Source organism: Miscanthus floridulus, chromosome 11 (genome assembly GCF_019320115.1).
Source record: "Miscanthus floridulus cultivar M001 chromosome 11, ASM1932011v1, whole genome shotgun sequence".
Taxonomy (NCBI): domain Eukaryota; kingdom Viridiplantae; phylum Streptophyta; class Magnoliopsida; order Poales; family Poaceae; genus Miscanthus; species Miscanthus floridulus.
The window spans coordinates 90,820,026-90,846,077 of NC_089590.1; the positions used below are offsets into that span (position 1 = coordinate 90,820,026).

General features: G+C 45.2%; 3 protein-coding genes and 1 pseudogene across 10 annotated transcripts; 3 read left to right on the forward strand and 1 right to left on the reverse strand.

The window, feature by feature from the left end:
* Positions 1 to 6,378: 6,378 nt before the first annotated feature.
* LOC136494671 (gibberellin 20 oxidase 2-like) lies at positions 6,379 to 8,095 on the reverse strand (annotated as a pseudogene).
* Positions 8,096 to 10,620: 2,525 nt separating this feature from the next.
* Positions 10,621 to 17,931, forward strand: LOC136492589 (probable cyclic nucleotide-gated ion channel 5). Of its 5 annotated transcripts, none has more exons than XM_066488563.1 (9): positions 10,622 to 10,839; positions 11,421 to 11,598; positions 12,639 to 12,729; positions 13,244 to 13,805; positions 14,581 to 14,793; positions 15,327 to 15,625; positions 16,588 to 16,699; positions 16,782 to 17,018; positions 17,109 to 17,931. In XM_066488563.1, exons 3-9 carry the CDS (start codon positions 12,671 to 12,673, stop codon positions 17,781 to 17,783), a joined length of 2,157 nt encoding a protein of 718 aa, XP_066344660.1. In that variant the 5' UTR covers positions 10,622 to 10,839; positions 11,421 to 11,598; positions 12,639 to 12,670; the 3' UTR covers positions 17,784 to 17,931. The 5 variants fall into 5 exon arrangements, with proteins under 5 accessions (XP_066344663.1, XP_066344661.1, XP_066344662.1 ...); XM_066488567.1 differs by having other exon boundaries at positions 10,623 to 10,839; positions 13,534 to 13,805; XM_066488566.1 differs by lacking the exon at positions 16,588 to 16,699 and having other exon boundaries at positions 10,621 to 10,839; positions 16,766 to 17,018.
* A 1,008-nt stretch (positions 17,932 to 18,939) lies between these two features.
* LOC136494418 (protein FAR1-RELATED SEQUENCE 5-like) lies at positions 18,940 to 21,896 on the forward strand. 4 transcript variants are annotated; one of them, XM_066490587.1, is made up of 4 exons: positions 18,940 to 19,513; positions 19,621 to 21,439; positions 21,528 to 21,689; positions 21,780 to 21,896. In XM_066490587.1, the coding sequence occupies exons 1-4, from the start codon at positions 19,500 to 19,502 to the stop codon at positions 21,813 to 21,815; spliced, it is 2,031 nt and encodes a 676-aa protein (XP_066346684.1). In that variant the 5' UTR covers positions 18,940 to 19,499; the 3' UTR covers positions 21,816 to 21,896. The 4 variants fall into 4 exon arrangements, with proteins under 4 accessions (XP_066346684.1, XP_066346680.1, XP_066346681.1 ...); XM_066490583.1 differs by having other exon boundaries at positions 21,528 to 21,836; XM_066490584.1 differs by having other exon boundaries at positions 21,531 to 21,836.
* An 854-nt stretch (positions 21,897 to 22,750) lies between these two features.
* LOC136494078 (pentatricopeptide repeat-containing protein At1g80550, mitochondrial-like) lies at positions 22,751 to 25,503 on the forward strand. Its single transcript, XM_066490219.1, has 2 exons — positions 22,751 to 24,571; positions 24,658 to 25,503. Exon 1 carries the CDS (start codon positions 22,751 to 22,753, stop codon positions 24,092 to 24,094), a length of 1,344 nt encoding a protein of 447 aa, XP_066346316.1. The 3' UTR covers positions 24,095 to 24,571; positions 24,658 to 25,503.
* Positions 25,504 to 26,052: the final 549 nt, after the last annotated feature.

A 26,052-nucleotide genomic window follows, 5' to 3' on the forward strand; every position in this document is an offset into this window, starting at 1 on the left:
ACCACTCGATTAGTTGTCGTAATGTAAAGTAGGAGAGTTTCGTCTTCTCTGTGAGCAGTGAGGACTAAAGGTGATGTAAGGTATTGTTTCAGCTGTGTGAAGGCAGCGTCTGCTTCCTCTGACCACTCAAACTTCTCGGATGCTTTGAGTAGCTTAAAAATGGTAGTCCTTTTTTGCCTAATCTTGATATGAAACGACTAAGGATAGCCATGCATCCGGTAAGCTTTTAAACATCCTTCACCTTTTTAGGTGGCTTCATATCTAAGACAACTTTGACTTTCTCCGGGTTAGGGCGTATGTCGTCGTGACTGATGACGTTGCCAAGTAGTATACCAGAAGGAACACTGAAGATGCACTTCTTTGGGTTTAATTTCCATTGGAATGTATTAAGAGCTATAAAGGTACGTTCCAGGTTGTCAACAAGGGTATACGCTTCCTTGGTTTTGACAACTACATCATCAACGTAAGCCTCGACAAGGTCGTCTTTTATCTTGTCTTTGAGGCAGGCCTGTATGGCGCGTTGGTAGGTAGCCCCGATGTTCTTGAGCCTGAACAACATGGTTGTGTAGCAGTAGGCACCGAAAGGCGTGATGAAGGATGTCTTGATCTGGTCGTCTTTTTTGAGAGCAATCTGGTGATAACTAGAGTAGCAATCGAGAAAGGAAAGCAGCTTGCAACCGGTAGTTGAATCTATGACCTCATCTATGCGAGGTAAGCCGAAGGGGTCTTTAGGACAGTGTTTGTTGAGATTAGTGTAATCGGCGCACATTCTCCATTCATTATTCTTTTTGTGTACAAGAACCGGGTTGGCTAACCACTTTGGATGATACACTTCTTTGATAAATCCTGCTGCCAAAAGCCATGTAACTTCTATCCTAATCGCATCCTTTTTGTTGCGAGCGAACCATCGTAGCTTCTGCTTGATAGGTTTGGCCTTGCCGTCGACATTTAAGGAGTGCTCGATCAAGTTCTGAGGTACACCGGGCATGTCAGAAGGTTTCCATGCGAACACACTCACGTTGCTCCTCAAGAACCTAACGAGCGTGTCTTCCTATTTAGGATCCAGGTTCGCCCCAATAAGGGCCGTTTTGCTAGGATCACCGTTGACCAGCTGGATCACCTTATGCTCTTTGGACTTGATGTTCTTACATGGAGCCTCGAGCTCTAGGATCTCCAGGTGGTCAACCGAGATCTTCTTGGCATCGAGCGTGGTCTCAGCCATGCGAATAGAGAGGTCGTGAGCCTCTGCTATTTTGAAGCTGTCGTCCTCGCAGGTATAAGCTGCGTAAGCGTTGCCCCTGAGAGTTAGAACCCCTTTTTCTATAGGCATCTTGAGCACCAAATACCTGTAGTGAGGTATGGCCATGAATTTGGTGAGCGATGGTCGACCCAGGATAGCATGGTAGGTGCCATCGAAGTCAGCGACCATGAAGTTGACGTAGTCGGTGCGAAAGTGGTTCGGGGTACCAAACTGCACAGGTAGCATGATCTACCCGAGAGGTGTAGAGCTCTGTTCGGGGAGGACACCCTAGAACTATGCCTCGTATGGTTTGAGATCTGCCTGGGTTATCTTCAGGGCTGGCAGACTATTCTTGAACAGTATATCGATAGAACTGCCACCGTCAATCAGCACTTTGTCGAACTGAACCTTGTTGATACAAGGATCGAGGACTAGGGGAAAACATCCTGGCTTAGGTATTGCAGCCCATTGGTCCTTTCTGCTAAAGGAGATCTCGCGGTGAGACCAAGGAGGGAGCCGTGGATCGGCGATGAGGTTGTCGGTGTTGGCCACGTTCAAGCAGGCACGGGCGAGCAGCTTGCGTTCTCATTTGGTCTCGATGGACACTTTGCCTCCAATGATGGTGTGGATGCGATCGGTTGGCTTGATGTACTTGTGACGGGGATCTACGTCTTCATCATCGTTGTCCTCATTGCACTATTTCCCTACGTTGTTAGGCTTGTCGAACGTATCCGGAGCCTGTTGACGCGTGTAGATAGACTTGAGAATGTGGTAATTCTCCATGGTATGGTTTGACTTGGGGTAGAGCTGGCAGGGTCCTTTCAATGCTTTGGTGTAGTCTTCTTCGTAGTTGCGATGTCCGCCACCTTTCTTAATGGTGTTGACCTCGCCGTTGTCTTCTCCAGCACGCTTGCCCCTATAATCGTCATGGTGATTACGCTGCTGATTATGCTGGTCACGGTGGTCGCGGGGGTCATTGCGCTGGTTGCGGTGATCAAAATTATTGTTCCGACCACGGTTGCCACGGTAGTTGTCACGGTGCGGGGGGTGGTCAGAGCATGGAACCCTTGCTGCTTCTTCGATGATTATCTTTTTAGCATCATCGACATCTGCATATTTTTTGGCAGTGGTCAGGAGCGCTATGACTAATTCAGGTCTCTTGCAGAGGAGCTTGTCCCGTAGGGCATCGTGGAAGTGGAGACCAGTGATGAAAGCCTCGATTGCCTCGTTGTTGGAGATTGACGGGACCTTGATGCGTATCTCCGAGAAACGCTAGACGTACTTGCATAGTGGCTCATCTTTCTAGTCTCGAATCCACTGCAGATCATATTTGTTACTGGGTTGCTCGCAAGTAGCAATGAAGTTGTCGATGAAAGCTTGCTTGAGCTCTTGCCAAGAATCAAAGTAGTTTGCCGGCAAGCTGACCAACCATTGGTGACCTGCATGGCCGACAGCGACTGGGAAGTAGTTAGACATAATGTGCTCGTCAGCCATGGCTGATCTGCACGTGGTTTCATAAAGCATGACCCATAATTTGGGGTTCTCCTTGCCGTCGTACTTCTGAAGTTTTTTCGAGCTTGAAGTTCTTGGGCCATATGACTTGGTGAAGGTGCGGAGTAAACTACTTCAAACCCAGAGGGCCATGGGTAGTATCATATTCCATACGGCGATAGCTTTCATGGGATGCACGATCGTTGGCTCTTTGGTTGATGCGATCGTGCAGATCGCGTTCTCCGAGGTAATGGTGGAGATCGTTATTGCCATCCCAGTGATCTCGGTTGCCACCCTGATTAACCTTGCGACCGTGGTTATCGTGGCGATTATCATGGTTGTCTCGGCGGTTGTCGTCCCGGAAGTCGTGGTGGTTGTCATCCCGACGACGGTTGTGGTCCCGACCACCATCATGGCCACCGTTTCCGCCTTGACGGTTGTCTGATGGGTCGTTGTTGTGCGAGCCACGTTGGTTGGGTGGCTGTAAGCTACTTGAGTACTGGCGGTTGTAGCTTGATTCGACTGAGACGGATGGAGCCCGAGCTTGATTTACAATCTCTGCAGTCTAGGTCATAGCAGCCATCAGGTAAGCTTGTATATCATCACGAACTGCCTATGTTTTCAGGGTATTGGGTAGTTGTTGCATTGTCACCATAGCAACAGCTATGTTGGCACTTGGAGTCCTAAAGACCTGCTTGTCCCCCACCCTGTCAAAGGCATTGTTAAGGTCGTGTGGCTAGACCCTTATGCATCGGGCCTCCTCTTCTGCCTCGGCTTTGATTTGTCGGCGATTAAACCGGTCAATATAGCGTGCTTCGCGTGCTAGCCTTTCTTGTTCAGTTTCGCTGACTGCCGGTGGTTCATCATTACTGACAACATTGATCAAGTCTTCTAGCCTTGGTGGGAAGGATGGGAATCGTGGGAATCCTGGGGCGTGGTCTAGGATATCTAGATCGTATTCAACGCCTTCATCATCATGATGCTGGAGCTCGGTGTGAATGGAGGCATTAGATGCGATGCCGGACAAGGAGCTTGAGCCACCCTCTTGAACTATGTGGACCGATCCTTCTTGATAATCCTCAATTCGGACCATGTTGATGAAGTTGCGCAGGCCGTAGGGCTAGGCCTGGTGGTTCTCCATCGAGGCTTCATACTCGGAGAGCCGGAGACCCATCATAGGGGCAGGCCGGCGACGAACGGAGCGCCCTTTAGGAGTAGATGTGACCACGAGATCCGTACCGAGTCATGTAGGACGACTGGCCTGAGCTGGTCGGGTAGATCTATTATGGGTTGTAGTTACCTGCTCATTAGGTTGACTTTGAATCAAACTTACTAGAGCCAGGGTTTCAACAAGTTTGGTGCCGACCCGATCAATGGAGTCGAGCAAGTCGGTGTTGTCGATCTGCCTCCTTTTGTAGCGAGGAAGCGGACGACGGGTTATCGGCGTGGCTGAAGACAATGCTGGCGTGGTCGGAGCCAGATCCACCATGGTCGGAGCCAGATCCATCGTGGTCAGAGCCGTAGCCGATGCAGGTGAAGCAGTGGTCAGCATGGATTGAACCCGCACCTCCTCCGAGGTCATGGCGATGAAGTCATTGGAGCCAGTGGTCCAGGTGATCTGGCCAATGGTGAACATGAGGCCGTTTGGCATAGCCATGGAACCGGGGATGATGACCATCTTGTTCGCCTGGAGAGCAGTACGCATACCCCCTATCTGGCGCGCCACTGTCGACGAAATATGGTCGGCAGTCTACCTAGTGGTATACCCAAGGTAGTAGATTATCGGCAGACAGATGCGCAAGCTACAAACAAGATGGTGACGCAAGACAGACACAAGATTTTATCTAGGTTCGGTCGTCGTAAAGGCGTAATACCTACGTCCTGCGTCTGATTGTATTGTTGTATGTCAATGAGAGATGTTTTTAGAGGGGTCCCCTGCCCGCCTTATATAGTCCGAGGGGTAGGGTTACAGATCTAGAAACTAATCCTAGCCAGTTATAATTGCCATAGGTGGCCGGATAAGGATTCTTATTCTAACCGACTAGGATCTTGCTTGACCTCCAAATCTACCTTGATTCCTTGCGCGGGATTCTGAACAGATTAACCAGGCCGCGCGTCGTCTTCTAGTGGGCTAGACCTCCTGATCTGGGCCGGTCCAAGCCTAGCCGTAAGGGTATAGGGGTTAATACCCCCACAAGGTGCGGCACTGCCACACAAGGCAAGACAACAATGATAAGAGTAAAGTGCTGGCTGTCTTGGCTGAGTAACTGAGGATGTAGGTGTAAGATAGAGCACTTGGTAGCACATGTTAGCTCAAGCATTGTATCCCCCTTTATAGTACGACTTTTCCTATACTTAAATTCAAAATATAAAAGAATTTAAACCTTCTTTGAGTTTGAAGCCATCGACATTTGTAATTGGGGGCACCTCCGTTTCGTATAACATCCTTGATTATATATTCCATGCTTGTCATCTCGATAAATCTCATTAGTCCTCTAATTGTGTGGTCATTATCACCAAAACCTACAATTAGGGCTTGATTGCACTTTCACCTAGTAGTCCGTCTCCCCCCAGTCCTCCACCCGAATGCGCCTGCGCATCAGCAAACAACCGCCAGAGTCCGATGTGAGGACTGCGAGAGGAGAATGAGCACGGGGCTAGGGTGGCATTGTTGCAAAGCATGTAGGCGGCTGGGGCAACAATCTCACAGAGCCCATGAGCGACTAAGGTGGTGACCTCGTAAAGTGTGCCTCATCGTTGAGCACTTCTTGAGGGTGCTCAACGATGCATCGGTGGAGGGCTCGCGAGGCAACCAACATCCTCAAACCCCTCCACCACGATGGTATATCGTGCCATACTGGTGTAACCGACTAAATCCACCCTTGCAATTGATATCATGAGATTAAACGTGATCCAAGCTTAGTAAATATAATTGGTGCTATCATTTATATTGAGTTAGTGATGTTGAATATCTTGGCAATTACATTTTTATTTACTTCTCAGTCCCTCCATTCTAAAAAGAATAGAATTTTTGTTTCTTGAGAAGTCAAACAATCTCAGATTTAACTATAGGTTTATAAAAAATGATACCAACATTTATATTTCAAATATATTTATTATAAAAATATGTTCTACAATGAATCTAATAATACTTATTACGCATCATATACGTTAATACATTTTTTCTAAGTTTTCTTATATAATTGACTCGTTGGGAGCCGACACCTTCATTTTTTTTTGGTGTGTGTGGGGGTACAATGAGTAGACGTGGCAACGGCAGTGCCGTAGCTGGATATTTTGTTTATTTAATCTCAATTTTAATGATAGCACTGGTGCAGTGGCCAGACCACAACAATCTTAACAAGAGCTGACACTACCATTTGTAGGTGGTACCGCCACAATTAAGTTTGGGCATTCGGTATTACCGAACCGATCGTTTCGGTATTTCGGTTCCTAAAGAAATTCGGTTCCTCGGAAAATAGGTATCGATCTGTTCCTTCAAAAAATCGGTACCGAGGAACTTCGGTTCGGTATTTTCGGTATTTACCGAAAAAAACCTAACTGATCGCATGGACATTTAATAGAAGGTTCAAAAGCTAATTTTGACATAATTTGAACATGATTTCATAGAGAATAATAATGCTAAATACATACATATAAAAGTCCATGAGACTATAAGAGTAGAGTACCTCAAATACATAATATAAAGACTAAAATAGTACTATCAATAATATAACAATACTCAAACTCGGCACATTTTATGTAATTCGGTATTATTCGGTTCCCCGAGGTAAAGTACTAGTAAATTCGGTTCCTGGAAATTAGGAACCGAACAGGTTATCGAAAATTTCGGTTTCGGTATTTTCGATTCGGTTTCGGTATTTTCGATTCGGTCCCGGTTCTCGGTATTTTGTGCCTAGGGTTTGCCACAATCAACAAATGAGCAGGTTGCTTGTGTGCATTTCTGCGCATCGAAGCCTGCTTCAATTCACAGGCTAGATGGCGTAGTGGGTAATGTGGACGACGTCCTCAGGCCTTGCCGGCGGCTGGGTCTTGTTCTTCATCCGCAGCTGCATATACTCGTTGTACACGAACCCCCTGTACCGCGGCGCCTCGCCGATCTTGGCCGTGAACTCCGGCAGCGGCTCGATCCACTCGTCGCCATGGATGTTGAAGAAGAAGGCGAACGAGTGCCTGTGCACGGGCCTCCTCACCACCCGGTATGTCGCGCTCTTGAGTTTGTTGTTACTCAGCACCTACAAAGTGGCTTGGCTATTTTAATTTAAACCAAGTTGATCCAACTTAATACATTTTTTTTTTGTTACAACGATATAAATGTAACATGTTGGTAATTGATATAAAAATATAGAATTCATGAATCCAAATAGATCAAGAAAACTCTTACGAACATCTTAAAATAAACAATAAACTTTGAAGTACTTATATAGATCGACATGCAAGAAACCAAACAAGCTGACATGAGAAGGCTGTGTTCTCAGACAGTGTTGTGTTCTCTGTTTTCGCAAACAAAAAAAGAAAGAAAAGAAAGTGTTGTGTACTTTGTGTTCTCTGTACGTACCTGTATGACGTCGCCTAGCTAGGTTGACGATGGATGCTGCCGTCGACGGGTTCCACAGGGACCCAGTCGCCGTCGTTGAGGACCTCGAGCCCCCCGACGCCATCCTGGATGACGAAGGTGATGCAGTTGCCGTCCTCGTGCGCGCTGATGCCGTTGACCTCCTCCTCCGTCGCCGGGAAGTAGCGCAGCGCCGCCATGAAGTCGAAGCTGCGGTCGCCCATGCACTCGTTCACGACCTCCTGGATGAGCAGCCCCAGCTCTCTGAACTTGGCGTAACACTCCTCCACCGCCTCTCCGGATGGATCGATTTGGTGAAAGTTTTCTTTTTATAAATCCTGATGAATGAACAAACAAACAGCACTCCAATTTTGGCGTGCAAATTTTCCATCGATCTCGAGTTCTGGACTGACCTGAATCCGGCTGGCTCGCCGGGGTACACGTTGAAGCCAAGCTTGGGATCAAACACCAGCACGTACTCGTTCTTGTCCGCCGAGTGCGCCGGCTGCCGCGCGTAGCCCGCGGGGAGGGGCGCTTCGGAGCCCTCGGCCGCCCGGGCCCTGGCCTTGTCCTCGTCCGGCAGCGCGAAGAACGCGGCAGACAGCTCGAGCGCGCGCGCCATGAGGTGGGCCGGCACGCCGTGGTTGACGGCGCGGAAGAAGCCGTGCGTCCGGGCACGCCTGGCGCTCGGCCTCGGTGGCGCTGGCGCGAGAGACGACGCTGTCGTGGCCGTCGTCGGTGAAGAACGGCGCCAGGTCCACCACGGGGAGCGCACCGCTGGCCGCCATGTCCGTCGCCTCTGGTGAGTGGTGACACGATTGGGAAGATGCGGCAGCGTACTATATGCTATTATTGTCCACTCGGCTCCGCTAGTAGACAAGGACGGAAGGACCTAACGAGCCAAAAGTAGAAAAAGGAGAAGGGTCAACGTCACAGTCGTTGCGTCGTGGGTTGTTGACACGAGATAATTATGCGATGGCCGGCGGATGATATTCTTTTCAGGGACAACCTTGTTTTCTATATAAAACCTACTCCGTATTATACATACAGGTCCACAATCACATGTAGCAGAACACTGCAACTTGTTCATACTGATGTCCAGGAGCGATGGAGAGCGGAGGCTGGAGTATGTACTACCTAACGGCATCGATTTCTCCACCAGAATCGCTGGGAGAATCAAGAAGTTAAGCTAAAAACCAAGAAGGAAGCTCTGACAAACTAGCTCTAAAAGCTAGAATCACTTGGAGAATCAAGAAGTGAAGTGAAAAAACCAGGAAGGAAAGCTCTCCAAACTAGCTCTAACAACTGATGATTGCACTTGCACGGGCATGCACCCACACTACTGAGCCTCGAGCATCGGAGCATCATTGACTTCGAGTCAGGGGGGGGGGGGGCTGATCCATCGATGTAGCTGTGATTTCCCCTTTTGTTCCGACGAGAAAAGGAAACCATGTTAGGAAAACGACGCACCTAGTGTCCGGACGCCCGGCTTCAGGGGTGCGTCCAGATGCACCTCGGGTCCGTCCAAGTGTCCCCCTCCGCACGGAACCACACCTACCCCCCGCACGGAACAGAACCCCGGTCCTGCACGAAACCCTGTCTCGCCCGCTGCACGGAACCACGCTCGCCCCCTGCACGGAACAGAACGCCGGTGTCGCAAGAAAACCCGTTTTGTCCGCCGCACGGAACCACTCCCGTCCCCCGAGCGGAACAAAATAGAAAACGGAACCCGCCCTTCCTCCGCTCCCCAACACGCTACTGTCCCCCGTTTCCCAACGCACCCCGTTTCCCCACCGCGCCCCTGTCCCAAAAGAGCACGTAACACTTCAACTGCAACATTGCAAAAACATATGAAAAAACTATGTAGTGCAACATCGGGTTGTAAATACTGCAACATCGAAAAAATATGTATTGCAACATTGGAAAACATGCACTGCAACATCGAAAAAAATCTATTGCAACAACAAAAAAATGTACTACAACATCAAAAAAATATGTACTGCAACTTTGAAAAACATGTACTGCAACATCGAAACACATGTACTGCAACATCGAAAAGATATATACTGCAACACCGAAAATTATGTGCTGCAACATCGAAAAATATGTACTGCAACATCTCAAGTAGTAGTACTGCAACATCACAAAAATATTTGTTGCAACGATCGAAAAAAATCCCATTGCAACATTCGAAAAACATCTATTGCAACATCCCAAGACACCCATTGCAACACAAGAGGAGAGAATAGGGACCTAGAGCTCGCCGGAACCCTAGCCATCGCCGCGTCCCTCAGATCGAGAGGAGGAGGAGGAGTACGAGGCTCAGATCTAGAGGAGGAGGAGGAGCGCTCGGATCCAGAGGAGGAGGTGGAGGAGGAGGAGGGCTTAGATCCAGAGAAGACTCGACCTACCTCGTCGGAGCCGCCGTCGTCGTCTTCGTCTCCGGTGGGGGTCGCATGGAGGTCGCGGAGGGGAGAGGGAGGGGCGGCAGTGTCTCGCCGCGCGGCACGTGGCGTCCGTCTCGGGGCATATGAGGCAGAAAGAAAGAGGAGAGGCAGAGGAACCCAACCCTCGAGGCGGCCGAGAGTGAGAGCTGCACGACGCGAGGCCTAGAAGGCGAGGAGGAAGTGCACGGTGGCGGCATGGCAGCGAGTGGTTGCGGAAGGAACGCGGGGGAGAGCGGACGAGTGGAGCAAGCGAGTGGAGAACGGGGATGTGTGGGTCTGTGCGGGTGGGAAACGGGGATGAGCGAGCGAGCCCAAAGAAGAGCGATCAGTCAAGTTGTGCGGGGTCCGTCCGGATGGAACGGATGCCCGCACGGTATCATTATCGTTACGAAAAAGAAACGTTGACTGAACATTCTCATGCTTCTCCAACAAAAAGAAGAAAAATAAAATTTGCCTGGGACGACAAGGCCGACCAGGGGCCTGTTTAGTTCCCCTCCAAAACGCCAAATTTTTCAAGATTCCCCGTCACATCGAATCTTTGACGCATGCATGAAGCATTAAATATAAATATAAATAAAACTAATTACACAGTTTAGACGAAATCCACGAGACGAATCTTTTAAGCCTAATTAGACTATGATTAGATACTAATTGTCAAATAACAACGAAAATGCTACAATATCGTTTTGCCAAAATTCTCGACAACTAAACTGGGCCCAGCACAATGGGGAAAAGAATTAAATTCCCTGGGCAGACCACCAGGTCCAGACCACAGCTCCCTGATGGCCCACTAGCTCCCATGCGGCCTCATGGGCCTCGACGTGCGCCGGCAGCCGGCAGCCGCGGTCAACTTGCGGCTGCGCCTCTTGTGCTCGTCCCCGTCCCCGCGTCGAACGGTCGGAGTAACCGAAGGAGGGCAGAGGCCTCGTTGACTGTGTCGCTCACCTGTCGCCTCGCCTCCCCGTCCGCTCCGCTACCTTTGCTCGCTCGCGGACCCCCGATCCCGACTCCGACTCCCAGCGGCGCAGTCACGCCAGCAAGCTCGAATCCGCACGCCGACGCCGCCGACGCCCCACGGCGCCCAGGTAACCGTCTAACCCTCTCGGTTCCTCGAAATACTTCCCGGATCCCTTCCACCGCGCGGAGTTCGTCAGGAAACCGTCCGTTTGATTCTGGAAGCTATGATTCGCGCCCTCTTCCTAGACGAGTAGATCTGGATTAGCCTGCGAGAGGATGACGACTCCATTAGTTCGGCTGCTACCGCTGTTATTAGTCGCACGGGGAAACGGAGGCGTAGCCCTGCGTTTTCTCATGCCGCGGCACCCCTAATCGTGGAAGTCAAACAGTGAAGACGATTACCCAGCGCTGCTCGTGCAGAGCTTAGCTGTAGCTTTTTTTGAACAGAATTAGCCTCACTATCTATTTGCTTGATATTGCTGGCTGCTGTAGAACACTATATTTAGGGCGTTACTGTCATGCAAATGGCAGTGTTTCCTGAACTGGCTAGCTTGCTTGTATGACACCTACAGTACTTGCCATTTCTGTATGGCCATGCTTTATCCGTGAGGTGTATTACTTTTTGGTTGTGGGTGTTGATTGTGCTTGTTGGTCAGTGTATTACTGTTTTTTGCGGGTAATGATTGTGCTTGTTGGTCAATTGTATCAGGATCGGGGTGTTTCTGGTGTGCAGGGGTATGCGGTTGGCTTCTCAGAACATGTAACAAGTGTTGATATGAAAATAGGTCCTGGAATATTGGGTTCATTAGCAGTTTGGCACAACCTTGAAGCTGCAGAGGATTTCAAATGCCCTTTGTCATCAGCTCTCCACCTCCATTGAGTCAGAGGTATGCTGCTGTGCTGGTTTTCTTTGACATCGATTTCATCATGCTTTTAGTTTCGAAATTTCTGCAGTATCTGTAAAATGTGGTTTTTGAATGCTTGATTTAGGTTCTGTATCCCTAATTCTGGTAGGATGAGTTATAGGCACTTATTTGTTGCCTCATTTTCTTCTAGCTTTCTTCAATCTGGTGAGCCTTGTGTATGAGAAAAAGAAACATTTTCTTCTAGCTTGATTTAGATATCATGATTTTTTTTGGGTGTCAATTCATTGCTACTGGTGGTGTTAGGACTTAGGAGTAGGATCCCTTTTTTAGATAAATGTAGGCACTTCAAGTGTATCGATATGCCTTATAAAAAAAGTGTATTGATATTTTTTTCTTCTTATTTTTCTGTTCTATGGCCTGTGGTAGATGGGGGCAGATGTGTCCTGTTAATATTTATATCTGCAGTAATGCTCTTAAGTGAAAGCATCCTTCTTGTCCTGCCATGTTCACTAATCTATGGAGTGTTTTTGTTTAGACTTTAGAGTATCTATGAGACTATGACGCATTCTGCCCCTATGTGATCCTGGAAGTTTCTGTAGGATGCTTATCTTATATTCCTGAATTTTCAGCTCTACTTGAATGAAAAGGTAAATAGAAGAAAATGTCATTGTTCTGACTTGCGAAAAATGTCTTTGTTTGACATATTAGCTATTCGAAGCCCTAGAAAAACACATTAGTAGTTCAAATTGTATAATCAAACTATCAAAGGGTTTCGTATCTGAAACCCTTTGATAGTTGCTAATGGTCTTGGGTATAAACCTGGGGGATTGACTCGAAGCTTGTGTAATTTCGTTGCTACCAGTACTGAAATTCGGCTCGTCCCTTGTGGAAAAATTCAAAGCGTTTCGTATCCGAAGGTTATATCAACTATTTTAGTAACTTCCAGCATTATTATTTATCCTTTCCTTTGATATGTAGTTATGTACCTTCTGTGTTTGTTATCCCTTCTGGGTAATTCTATCAACTAACTATTCCATTGTCATATCTGGCTGAATTTCCAGCATTTTTTATTGTATTTCCAACTTCCCCAAGGATGTTTGACAGCACTAAAAAAGCTCACTACATGGATGGGCACAGAGAAAAGTTTATTAGGTTGGTTTATTTGTCTTAAGGACACTTCTACAATGTTTTTGCATCTATTCCTATTCTCGCTGGGAGTATAACATGTTTCATGTAGTATTGCCCATTTCCCCATATATATTGGAAATCCTATTTCTGAAAGATAATATTTCTGTACATCCATGGCTGCAGCAGTATTCCTAAGTTGTTCTTCCGATAGTTTACCATTTGCCCTCTTCAGCTTCAGCAAGTTCAAATTGTTTCCTATTATTGTTTTGTGGTACCCTAGAAATCTGTTTTTTATCCTAGTACTCTTTCATTGTTCAAATAGGTCTTTGCTGCTTTACAAGCTAATAATTTTTGTCAGACTTGTGAGAGTTGCCTCATGTTGAGTGTTCAAGAGTGATAAAGTAGTAAATGTTTTTTGTCAAATGACTTATAGACCTGAAACCTCTTGCACCGCATAGAATTTCCATGTTCTTTTGTGTTGAACTGTTGGAGGTTTTTTTTTAAAAAAAATTTAGTTGTATCACCATATTTTCTGTAGGCTGGAAGAGTCAAGTCCTAGGTCGTCTGTACCTTCTGAAGTGGGAGGCAGGAGTACCTTGAGGTCCAGCATGCCTGGGTTTGGATATGGTTCATTTAATGCACTAAGGTCTTTCTTGTCAGGGGTCCGCAAAGGCTCTGGAAGACTGAAGTCACTTGCTTCTGGTGCTCCTAAGAGAGCTTTTGCGGAAGATCTTAAATCATATAAGAGAACTATATTTGATCCCCAGGACAAAATTCTTTTTCAAATGAACTGGGTTTTCTTCTCGTCTTGTCTTTTTGCTGTTGCAGTGGATCCACTATTCTTCTTTCTACCCATCATCAACGATTCAAACTGCATTGGTATAGATAAAAAGTTGGCAGTGACATCAACAATAGTACGGACGGTTATTGATTTTGTCTACCTTATACGTGTGTGTCTTCAATTCCGCACTGCTTATGTTGCCCCGTCTTCACGAGTGTTTGGGACTGGCGAGCTTGTGATTGATCCAATGCTAATTGCAAAGCGATACATTAAAAGTTACTTTGCAATGGACTTTGTTGCATTGCTACCACTTCCACAGGTACATCTGCTTTCTCATGGTGTCAGATAATGTAATAATTGCTGCACTAGTTTTTTTTACATTTTTTAATGTGTCAGCATTTCTAATATCTAGTTCGTTTGGTTACCTTAGTACTTAGAAGTGGATGTTGGCAGTAATTGCAGATGTTCAGCAACCAAAGCTCTATCCTATTGTCCAGAATCAGTACAAGTCAGTTTCATTCGCAGAGAAGCTGTGCTTTATAAACTTTCCAACCTGCATTTTCTTAGCTAGGAGGGTTTCTGATGATGCTTTTGAGGTTCAAGTTCTGTTCTCTTTAGTTAGGAGGGTTTCTGATGATGCTTCGAGGTTCAAGTTTTGTTAAAATAAGTTTTGTTCTCCATCTGATAGCCAGGAGCCCAGGACAACAATACGCTATAATATGCATTGACATCAGTAAAGAATTTCATTGTAGTCAACACTATTCCTTTGTTCTCCAAAATCCGAATTCCTAGAATCCAATCGTTCATGTGGATGGCTTGTATGTTGAGATAGACTTGTAGTGGAGATTAACTTTATTAGAGATATAGATATAGATATAGACATAGATATGCGTTTAGTCAATATCTGAAACATAAATTATTGCTTTTTCACTACCTTGCGTCCATGTGCAGCGTTACTTGATCAAGCCTTGATACTGTTACATGCATGCACCATCCCAATTGCTAGCTTTATGATCTTTCTGCTCACATTCGGAAACTTCCTTGGTTCTAATAATTTCCCAGCTTACCTTAAACTATCTGTTGGTGGTTGACAGATTGTTGTTTGGCGATATCTCAACATTCCAGATGGCCCAGATGTACTGACTACAAAAACTGCACTGGTTTGGGTTGTTTTGATTCAGTACATTCCAAGGTTGTTTCGAATATTCCCTGTGACCACAGATTTGAAAAGGACAGCTGGTGTTTTTATTGAAACTGCTTGGGCTGGTGCTGCTTATTATCTTCTATGGTTTATGCTGGCTGGGCATGTAAGTGCTTCCATAAGCTATGTACTATCAATTATATTTTCCACATTCCTTACTCATCAGAAGCAGGCAGCAGTAATGAGGTCGATCTTTGACTACAATATCAGTGATATCTACCTGAGATTGTCCTATGTTCTAAATAACTGATGACTTTAAAACTTTTTGTTAAAAAATTGTGGTACATATTCCAGTCGAAACTGTTTGAAACTTTGAATCCTTCAGCCATTATGTTAGTTCTTAGATGTAAATGAGATCTTGTGTGTATATTTTAAACATCATCATCTTTGTTTAATTGATTTTCATGTAAAAGAAATACTCGCTGTCAGCACTATACATCAAGTTTGTTTCCCGTAGGTTTCTATCAGCAACCATGTTTCCCATGGCTTATGCTGCACCTTTTATACATGTTATCTGTGGCACAAGAAAACTCATTAGTTTGCATTCGTTCATTGAAACAGCCTCTTGCAATTTTCTGTTGGTGTTTACATATCCCCCATGACTTATGCTGTAGTTTCTATATGTATTATTTGCTGCAGAATGTCGGTACTTTATGGTACTTTTTAACCATAGAACGTGAAGATGATTGCTGGCATCTGTACTGTGATCCCAACGTTGGATGTAATAGCAGCTACTTGTATTGCAATAATAATCATCATGGCAGCTATGATAGTTGGCTTAAGACTAATGGTGCCCAAGTATTCAACATGTGCAATGGTAGTCAAGATAATTTCAACTTTGGCATTTATGAGCAAGCACTGGTCTCCAGAATACTTCGTCCAGGAAATTTCATCTCAAAGTTATGTTATTGCTTCTGGTGGGGATTGCAAAATCTAAGGTACTTCATTGCTGTTGTTTATGATATTTTTCATGACGCAGAATTTAAATGTGTTTGGATAATCCTGAAGCTGAACAATGTCCATAAAATGAGCATGGTTTGCTAGAAATACAAGTTTGCTTTTCATCTGGCCTTAATAGGATATTAAATTCAATTTGTCACCTTTTCTAAAGAAAAAAAGTAATCTATGCAGCTATTTTTTTGTACACAATGGTCAATTGAGATACAACTGTAGTAAATATGTGGGAAGTAATTGGGAATCTTAAGGCCCTATGAAGGAGGTTATGGTGTTCATAATACACTGTATTTCACGTGCATTGTAATAGATGGAGTTGCACATATAAATTCAATAATCAATATAGATCAATTTTGTATCTTCAAGGTGCATGAAAAGGTGATTTGGTTCTATTTAGCATGTGCTCTAGGATTGTTAACTTTGAGTAAAATTTGTTTTTGTAGTTAAAATCTCTCCAATATATATCTCTATTTTTTTAGCATTATGTTTTTTGAGCTAAAATTATTAATAAAGCTGCAAAGTACTGCAATGATGTGGTAACTTACAGCATTAGGCTGCCCTTTCTTTTAATAGGCTAACCCTCTGCAGGGTTCCACAAAAACTAAATCCTTAGTCCTAAACCCTCTACAGGGTTCCATGTTTTCAAGACTAATAGCGGGCGAGCTATAGTAACAGCTGGAAAGTGGTGGTTGCATTTTGTCTATGTCTAACAGAATGTATCATCAATGCTTACCAATCCGGGATAGAATCAGAAGCTGATCGGTTTGCAGCTTCCCTTCTTAGGTTCAGGACTCCACATTTAGGTTATGTGAATTGGGTTCCTGTACTTGGCTGTTGAAATATGCATTCTAGCTGTTGTAGGTTCAGAAGATTGGCTGTCATCATTATATGTTCTACTTCAGAGCACATTATGCCTGCTATCTTAATTTCCATTCCCATTTGACAGTACACTTGGTCAAGGGCTTTTGACAAGCACATACACTCTAGAAGTGATATTCTCTATAGCAATATGTGTCCTTGGACTAATTCTTTTTGCTCTCCTCATTGGTAACATGCAGGTAGAGTGATATATTGTTTCCCTTTTATTCTTTTATAAGCCTTTCCTCTTTCTTTGCTTGATTCAGAGTTGAATTTCTACAGAGCTACCTACAATCTGTTGCTATACGCCTTGAAGAGATGAGAGTTAAGAAACGTGATGCTGAGCAGTGGATGCATCACCGTTCACTGCCACCGGAAATCAGACATCGGGTGAGGAAGTATGAACGTTATCGGTGGTTGGAAACCAGGGGAGTAGATGAAGAAAGTTTGGTTCAAACTCTTCCGAAAGATCTTAGGAGGGATATCAAGCGTCATCTTTGTTTGGGCTTAGTGAAAAGGGTCTGTTATGGCTGCTCAAGCTATTGTTTTCTGCTTTGTTCAGTCATTTCCAGTTATTTAATATTCTCATTTTGTTTTTGCTACTGATAGGTGCCTTTGTTTGAAAATATGGATGAACGATTATTGGATGCAATATGTGAGCGGTTAAGACCTGCACTCTACACAGAAAATGAATTCATTTTGAGAGAAGGTGATCCAGTGGATGAGATGCATTTTATTCTTCATGGTTGTTTGGAGAGTGTAACCACTGATGGTGGACGGAGTGGATTCTTTAACAAGGTCCAGCTAAAGGAAGGATCATTCTGTGGTGATGAGTTGCTCACTTGGGCATTGGATCCCAAGTCAGCTGCCAATTTTCCAGTTTCGAGCAGGACTGTCAAGGCACTCACCGAGGTTGAGGCGTTTGCCCTATGTGCAGAAGAGCTGAAATTCGTAGCCAGTCAGTTCAGGAGGCTGCACAGCAGGCAAGTACAGCACACATTCCGATTCTATTCCCAGCAATGGAGGACCTGGGCAGCCTGCTTCATCCAAGTGGCATGGCGCCGCTATTACAAGAGGAAGATGGCAGAGCAGCGGCGCAAAGAAGAAGAGGCGGCAAGCCGGCCAAGTAGTAGCCACCCTAGCCTTGGGGCGACTATCTACGCATCTCGTTTCGCGGCCAATGCCATGCGAGGGGTTCACAGGCTAAGAAGCAAGGCTGTCCCTACCATTGTCAGGCTACCGAAACCCCCAGAACCAGATTTTGGTGTCGACGATGCTGACTAACGAAACAATCACACTGAACTCGCTTGTAAAGGTTTGTAACCACGCACAGACAGACCATAACGGAGGTATATCCTGCTTGACGTCTATGGAAATGCAAATGTATTCAAATTTTTGCTGATTATATGAGTCCAAAGTTTGCCAGCCAGAACCCGTATCGTCTGTGTGTTCAGTTGTCTTTTGTTTCCTTCTGCGAAACCCTAGAGACAAATTGGGACATGAGAAAGCTAAACTATGAAATTTTGAAAATAAAAATCCTAGAGATGGATTGGGACATGAGAAACCTAAATAAAATAATTATGAATCATGAGGATATATTTATAAGCTTCTAGAAATTAGATTTATATCTAGAAAAACTTGGAAATTTTTCAAAACATTCTGAAGAATGTCTAAACATATTAAAAAAATCACAAAAAAAATCTAAGAGGCCAGCATGAATGCAACATACATTAATGCTAAATGAATTAATGCTGCTTGTATCTCATTTTTTTATTGTGAAGTTTTTAAAACGTGATTCGACACTTATTAGGATATTTTGGGAGTTTTCAGAACTTTTTGGATTTTCCCCATTTTCTAGAGTCAAATCTAAAGCTTCTAAATATATTTTCATGAGCTTTTTACTGTTTGGGTTTAATATTTTTCTCAGAATTTTTGTAAGCTTATAGATTTTTTTCGTGGTTTAAAAACCTTATCAATTGTTTACTGGATATTTAATAAAAAAATGATGAAACGACTTCGAAAATCACTTCTAACAAGGGTATTCAGCTAATTTAAATGGTTGAGTGTTGAAGGAGGCAGTTTGTCCGGTCTTAGAGGTAGAGGAAAAAAATTACACTTAGAGTCTGATTGGCTTGCGACCAAAATTTGTCATGCTAAAGATTTGACAAGCCAAAGTTAAGTAAAAAAGTTGTTATGGATTTGGCAAACCAAATGTGAGAGGTTGGCAAGCTTTGATAGCCAATCAAATAATAGCTAAAATCATAGTTTATCAAATCTTTGGTTTGATAAATTTTAGAAGCCAACCGATCATGCTCATACCGGTTTTAGACCTAGACTACTATAGGAAGTTAAAAATGTTCTTTTTTCAATAGGTCTATCACCAGCAGCCGGTTTGGGAGGGGCGGGCCAAGTGCCACTGCGCTAGGATAAAAAAAAAGTGCCACTGCGCCATCTGCCCATCTCTAGTCGCGGCACTGTAGGACCCTCGGCTATTCGGCGGAACGAAATCCTCTGCAGTCGCACCGAATGACGGCGCCGTGCAGTCATCGAATCTCTGCCGATCGTTGCGGATCCAACAGTTGCGGGCTCCAACCAAGCTTCCATGACACGCTTCGTCAGCTGCGATGGGCCTCGGCCCAACAAGAGCATCACGTTGCTCGGGGTTTCTGGAACTATAGCGAGTGTTTTTGGCGCGAGGCTGCGGCAGTACGCGCCTTTTCCGTATTTTGGCGCGACGAAAAGCCTAGGGGGCGATCATCTGGAGCTGGAGTCACCTTCGATGGCAGCAGGTGTGTCGCTCTTCATTCTAATTTGTTTCTGTGTGTCAGATTGCAAAGTGCACTCCTCTTTTTTCTTCTCACCAATTTTGCCCAGATTGCAAGGGTTGGGTCCTAATTTGGTTGCTTTTGTCCTGTACCAAAACAAAATCTGCATATTTCACATGGAAGATTGAAGGAGAGATCAACTTGTCCACATTGAAATCAATTCTGCATATTCGACATGGAAGAAAAAAGGTTTGTAATGCGACCGATGTTTCTTGTTCTCCACAAAATTAGATAGACTTCAGTTCCTTTACCACCAAATCAATTAGGCATGTCATAATTATTTTTTGCTGCAGCAGGAAGGGTTTGCTTCCTAGTTTATTACCTCAAGTTGGAATGGAGTTCAGTACCATAGATGATGCCTGGATGTATTGGATTAGCTATGGAGGTCAAAATGGTTTTGAGGTTAGAAAAAGGTATGCAAACAAAAGGAAGACAGATGGGAAGGTTCGGTCCTGCAGATTTGTTTGTGCAAGTGAGGGTCATAGGAAACAGGATAAAAGGGATCATGTAACAAAGTGTTCAAGAGCTGAAACTAGAACTGATTGTAAAGTTCGCATGGGTCTTGTAATGGATCGAGAGAAGGAAAACTATAAGGTGTCTGATCTGATTTTGGAGCACAATCACAGCCTTCATTTGCCAGAAACCTCGCACTTGATGGTGTCTCAAAGAAAAATTTCAGAGTTACAAGGTTTTGAAATTGAGACCGCTGATGATGCTGGAATTGGTCCTAAAGCTGCACATGAATTGGCTAGTCTCCAAGTTGGTGGCTCACTTAATCTAAGTTACACCTATTTTAGGGAAACTGTGGTTTTTGGTGCTGCTCTCTTGTATGATGAGACATTTGAGTCCTTCAAGTGGCTATTTGAGACCTTCCTGAAAGCACATAATGGCAAGCACCCTAAAACAATTTACACGGACCAGGATGCTGCGATGGGAAAAGCTGTTCACGAAGTGTTTTCAGAGACATGGCATGGTTTGTATACTTTTCACATTATGCAAAATGCTGTGAAACATTTAGCTGAACCCGAGAAAGATGAATCAAGTACTTCTTCTAAAGATGTAGTTGAGGGCACCGAGGAAGAATCAAATATCCTCGCAGATTTTAGTGTATGTATGTATGAATACGAAGATGAGGAAACATTCAAAAATGCATTTGACATCATGAGGACAAAGGTGAAGAAGCAAACTTGGGCTGAATGTTATATGAAAGATGTGTTCACATTAGGGATGAGAAGTACACAATTAAGTGAGAGTTTAAATAGTGAATTGAAGAGGCATTTCAAATCTGATTTTGACATCATTCGATTTCTTAAACATTTTGAAAGAGTGGTGGAAAGTAAAAGAAATAAGGAATTGAATTCTGAATTTGAATCAAGAAAAAAATTACCTAGAATCAAAATGAGGACACCTATGTTACTGCAAGTTAGCAAGCTATACACACCTATTATATTTAAAGCTTTTCAAGGTGAATATGAAAGGTCCATGGCAGCATGCACTACGGCGTTGGAAGGCAACAGTGAATATCTTGTCTCAATATATCATGAAGATTTTAGATATGAGAAGGAGTACAAAGTTATTGGTGATCCTCTACAACAAACTAGTACATGCAGCTGTGGTCAATTCAACAGAATTGGAATATTGTGCAGCCATGCTATAAAAGTCCTTGATTTGATGAATATCAAATCTCTCCCTGCTCAATATGTATTGAAGCGATGGACAAAAGAAACACGTAGTGGAGCAGTACAAGATAACCAAGGTCGAAATATAATAGAGAACCCAAGGTTAGATGAGACACTTCGGTACAAATCTATGACTCACAAATTTCTCAGCTTGGCACAACGAGCTGCTAGCCATCCAGGGTGCTCCTTGATAGTACATGACACACTTGACATCCTTAGCAAGAAAATTGAAGAAGAAATCAATGGCTGCACTACCCCAACTGTGGATCAAGTCACTGTTTCCACAAATGTTACTCCTTTAAGTAATTTGGTTAGTACAGCATGCTTAAAGAAAAAGGATGTGGAAACAAAAACTTCGAAGCGCAAGAGAACTTGGCTTGATAAGAAGCGCAAGTTTACAAAGGAGGGAACCAAGAAAAAGGAGAAAGTTTCAATGGTATGTACTATATCACAAAATATATTACATTCTCTGTAGACCGTAATTGTATCAATGAAAAACTGTTATCTTACTCTTCTGTTATTAGAAGGAACAACAAACTGTCAAAGTGGCGTTTGATGATGGTGTAGCCAAGGAAGGGATGTCTGAACCTTACTCCGCAGAAAATGTTTGTCCTAGTACTTCTTGTCCCAAGGAAGGGATGTCTGAATCTTACATGACCATTCATAGCTACTCTCAGTTATTGACAGTAAGATTTAAAAACCATGATCTTCCATCTTTTCTAGTGAGGATCTGGAGCATCTGGACAGAGTTTAGTTATTGTTCTTTTATTTTGCAGGGAGCAATGACCGGTGATCTTAATGTTGAATTCTAGTAACAGAGCTAGTTCCGGAGAATAGCTTTTGGTATTTTGCTTGAAGTGTAAAGTTCAGCATGTTCAATTGTAACAGATGCCAGAAAACAGTACTATATTTTGTCAAACCTCTGAATTTACAAAGATCAGTAATATATTCTATTTTGAACATGTCTGAACTTGCAAAAAGAGAACAATTTATTCCACAATTGCAGTCTATATAGCTTGCTTGTTTTTTTCCTGGTTTCTATACACAATATACTTGCACGATATTGCTAGTTCTTGCACAAATTTCCTACACAAAATTGCTATTTTTTCCTGCATGCTTTCAATACAGAAGACGCTTACACAACTATGTATTACAAACACAAAGTGCTAATACTCTGAGATGGGTGCCGCTGAACAAATAGCTAAAGAGCACCGTGCCTCTCAAGTCGATCTCCATTGCCAGAGCTTGTGCGCCAAAGGGGCTTCACCTTATCTGCGATGGAGTAGAGCGTTAACATCTCACCAGCGACCGCGGCCCGAACACAGCACTTCCTGCGGCAGACGACGAGCAGCAGCCGTGTGTATGACGGCCTACATGGGGGCGCACCTGATGCGTCGGCTATGAGCTGCAGCCCCGACCTGTGGGAGGGCCACACCTCTGTGCCGCGACGAGGGTAGGGAGGCGGATGGTGTGGGTCGGAGCACTGTGGCGGTGACGGCGGCGGCGGAGCGCATCTGCGGCTGCGACGGCGGAGATGACGGCACAAGGGAAAAGAAAGGGTTGTTTCTGCTTATTTGCGTTGTGGGCTGTAATGGGCCGCTCAAACTGGCCTGCTACGAAACTTTATTGGGGCTGCCCGCAACAATCGGCTGAGATTTGGTGACTGCGCAGCGCGGTCAGTGGGAGCGACTGCAGAGGATTTCGTTCCTATTCGGCGGCCTCCGGCAGTCCGGCTCTGCTTTGTGAGATGCTCTTCCTCGTCCGGCGGCACCGCCGCCTCGCTCTCCCCTTCTCCACTCTGCACGCACCCGCGCCCGCGCGCGCCTCCACCCCCACCCCGCCCTCCTCTCTCGACGCCCCGGCGGTGCTCGAGACGCTGTCCCTCTACGCCAACGACTGGCGCCGGGCGCTCGACTTCTTCCACTGGTCCGCCTGCCCCGGCGGCGCCAACCTGCCCCCGACCGCTGCCACGCTCGCCCGCGCCGTCGACATCCTCGGCAAGCACTTCGAGTTCCCGCAAGCCACCTCCCTCCTCCTCACCCACCACGATCCCGGGGACCCCGCCTTACTCCGCCCCGCGCTCCGCGCCCTCCTCAACCGCCTCGCCGCCGCCAACCTCGTCGACGACGCCCTCCGCGCGTTGGACTCCACCGCCGAATCCATCGGCCTCCGCGACGAGGCCTCCTTCCACCTCCTCGTCGACGCGCTCTGCGACCACCGCCGCGTCAACGAGGCCGAACACCTATGCTTCGGCAAGGACCCGCCGCCGTTCCCGCCGGGCACGAAGACCCACAACCTGCTCCTCCGTGGGTGGGCTAAGACCCGCGCCTGGATGCGTCTGTGGCAGCTGTGGTTCGACATGGACCGCCGCGGCGTTGCAAAGGACCTCCATTCCTACTCGATATACATGGATGCCCTTGCTAAGTCAGGCAAACCGTGGAAGGCCTTCAAGATTTTCAAGGAGATGAAGCAGAAAGGCGTTCGAATCGATACCGTTGCTTACAACACTGCGATCCATGCGGTTGGGCTCGCACAGGGCGTCGACTCTGCTGTAAGGTTGTACAGACAGATGCGATTGTCAAGTTATTCTGGTTGCAAGCCGAATACTGCCACTTACAATGCGATTGTCAAGTTATTCTGCAAGGAGGGTAGGTTCAAGGAAGGGTATGCGTTTGTTCAGCAGATGCTCAAAACTGGCTGCAAGCCCGACGTGCTCACATACCATTGCTTTTTCCAGTATTTGAGCCGTCCACTGGAGGTCCTCGGACCGTTTGAGAAAATGCTTGAGAGGGGTTGTCAGCCAAGGATGGACACATATGTCATGCTTATTAAGAGGTTTGGGCGTTGGGGGTTCCTTCGGCCAGTGTTCATTGTGTGGAAGGCAATGGAAGAGCAGGGTCTTAGCCCGGATGCATTTGCATACAATGCACTTAATGATGCATTACTGCAAAAGGGTATGGTGGATTTGGCTAGGAAGTATGATGAGGAAATGCTTGCGAAGGGACTCTCACCTAAACCAAGGAAAGAGCTGGGGACTAAGTTACCAGAAGCAGAGTCTGATAGTGATAACGCATTAAACGGTGTGCTTTGATTTCTGAGAGCTAGACAGGGATGGACATTATCATGTTCTACTACCCATTGTTATCATTGAAACAATGATTTGAATATGCTGATGTTCCCAAATATAGGCTGCTTTTTATTGAAGGAGATCTAATATGAATTCATGGATGTTGTATGGAATTGGAGGCAGACTGAACCATATTGCATTGCTGTCAATTATCATTAGGTTATTATCTGACAAATCTGTAGAAGAGCTGGGCCTCCAGAGATTTATGTGTTCCTGTAATCATAGGTGGACATGATCGCATGTGTAGGAAAAAGAATTATGATATGCTCATGGGCCTCCACCAAGTTGACATAAGAAGTGGATGAGAGGACCAAGAAGAACCAGCAATGAAGCAAAGTGACAAAGCCCATTTAGTTTGTAAAAACTATGGTCACTAGTCAGGCAGGTTCAGCTTGCTAGCCTCATGGTGAAACCTGGAGCAGGACTGCAGGAATACTGCAGGTATTTATTCAGCCAAGTCTGACCCAATTTTTATCTCATTTATTACTGAGTTAAATTTGGATGAAAGTTGAAACGCGGAACTTCAGATGAAATGCAGAACTTCATGTGGTTGCTCTGAAGTCTTCACAGCAGACAAACTGCTTGCCAGGGGATGGATGGCAATCATGGCATGCAAACTCAACTTTATTATGAACCGCTTGTTCGTACCATGCAGACCCATGTGGAGAAAATTCAGAATAAATATATGTTTGGATGTTTGAAAGAAACTGGCGGATTTCTGAGCACCTTGGAGGACCTTGGCAATTGGCATGCCACGTACTGTATTGTCAAAAATCCTGTAGGAAGTCTGCATCGCTAGCTTTGCTTACTGTTGTCAAGCTTTTCAGTAGTGTCTCTTTTCTTCTTTGGTTCCAGTTTTCTTAGCTGATGCATTAACCATGCCACCTTTGTAATTTGACTCCCTTTAGAGAATCGGCAGATAACCTGCCAGTTTCCACTAAACAAAATAGTTGAGGAAGGATCTGTGAACAATGTGGAGTTTTCATGCACTTGGGAGGAAGATTTATGTTGGAAATTTCTAAAATGTTAGATGCATTGACTAGGAGTTTGATGCTAACAAGTGAGATGGAATGAATAGTAATAGTTGCTCCTAGCATTATCAGTCAGTCATTGTATCGTTGCTTCCTAAGAATCCAAGGAAGGATATAAAGGACATCAATACATCATTAATGCAATTATCTTTTGAAGTGTAGGAAAATGCAACATCTTTCTGGCACCTGATATTAGCGACAAATAGCTTTCTCCAAACTGCTATCATACGTTGCCTTTCTCTTAGATCAAGCTACTACCAAACTCAAAAAAGAAGAAGATCAAGCTACTACCATGTATGGCGTGCTCAACGTGTTCGACAGAATGGCTCAGGCATCGCACCAACTCTCTTTCTTTGCTTCCTTTTAACATCATCTGGGACATGCAGAAAAACAGGTTCCTATATGTTCTTTATTTTTTTGGTCTCTATATAGTAGTGTACTGTACTGATGTACGAATAACTGAATCCAGGCAATCATGCATGAAATTGTTGTCAAATCGTTCAAATGTAAATGCATGGACCCTATGTAGTACGATCATATTGAATCTGTATGTCACATGCATATATAATCTTGAATTCTTGATGGCAACCAGACGATCGACCATGTGTCTCCACTCTCCAGGCGTACATTTGTAGGTCCATGCATTCCGCTGTGCTGCTTAATGCTTGTATCAACTTATCCACCAAACTGTCGACAGCCTCACCAGAACGGCAGCGTGCTGTTCCTGCTGCCTTGTCCGGCCACGGGCACGTAGGCACGGCCTGCTCCCGGTACGCTACGGGGCGCTCATCTCATGGCCCCCATGTCTGCAGGCGCACGTACCGGCAGCTACCACACTGTCTCCCTACCTGGCCCAACGACGACTTGCCTGAGATCGAGACGGGGCATGCA

Coding starts and splice junctions, on each gene's coding strand:
- LOC136492589 (XM_066488563.1), top strand. CDS start 12,671: ATGTTTGACAGCACTAAAAAAGCTCACTACATGGATGGGCACAGAGAA. Junction 13,806..14,580: donor CATTGCTACCACTTCCACAG/GTACATCTGCTT, acceptor GGTGGTTGACAG/ATTGTTGTTTGGCGATATCT. Junction 15,626..16,587: donor TGGGGATTGCAAAATCTAAG/GTACTTCATTGC, acceptor CCCATTTGACAG/TACACTTGGTCAAGGGCTTT.
- LOC136494418 (XM_066490583.1), top strand. Junction 21,440..21,527: donor AAAAGGAGAAAGTTTCAATG/GTATGTACTATA, acceptor TTCTGTTATTAG/AAGGAACAACAAACTGTCAA.
- LOC136494078 (XM_066490219.1), top strand. CDS start 22,751: ATGCTCTTCCTCGTCCGGCGGCACCGCCGCCTCGCTCTCCCCTTCTCC.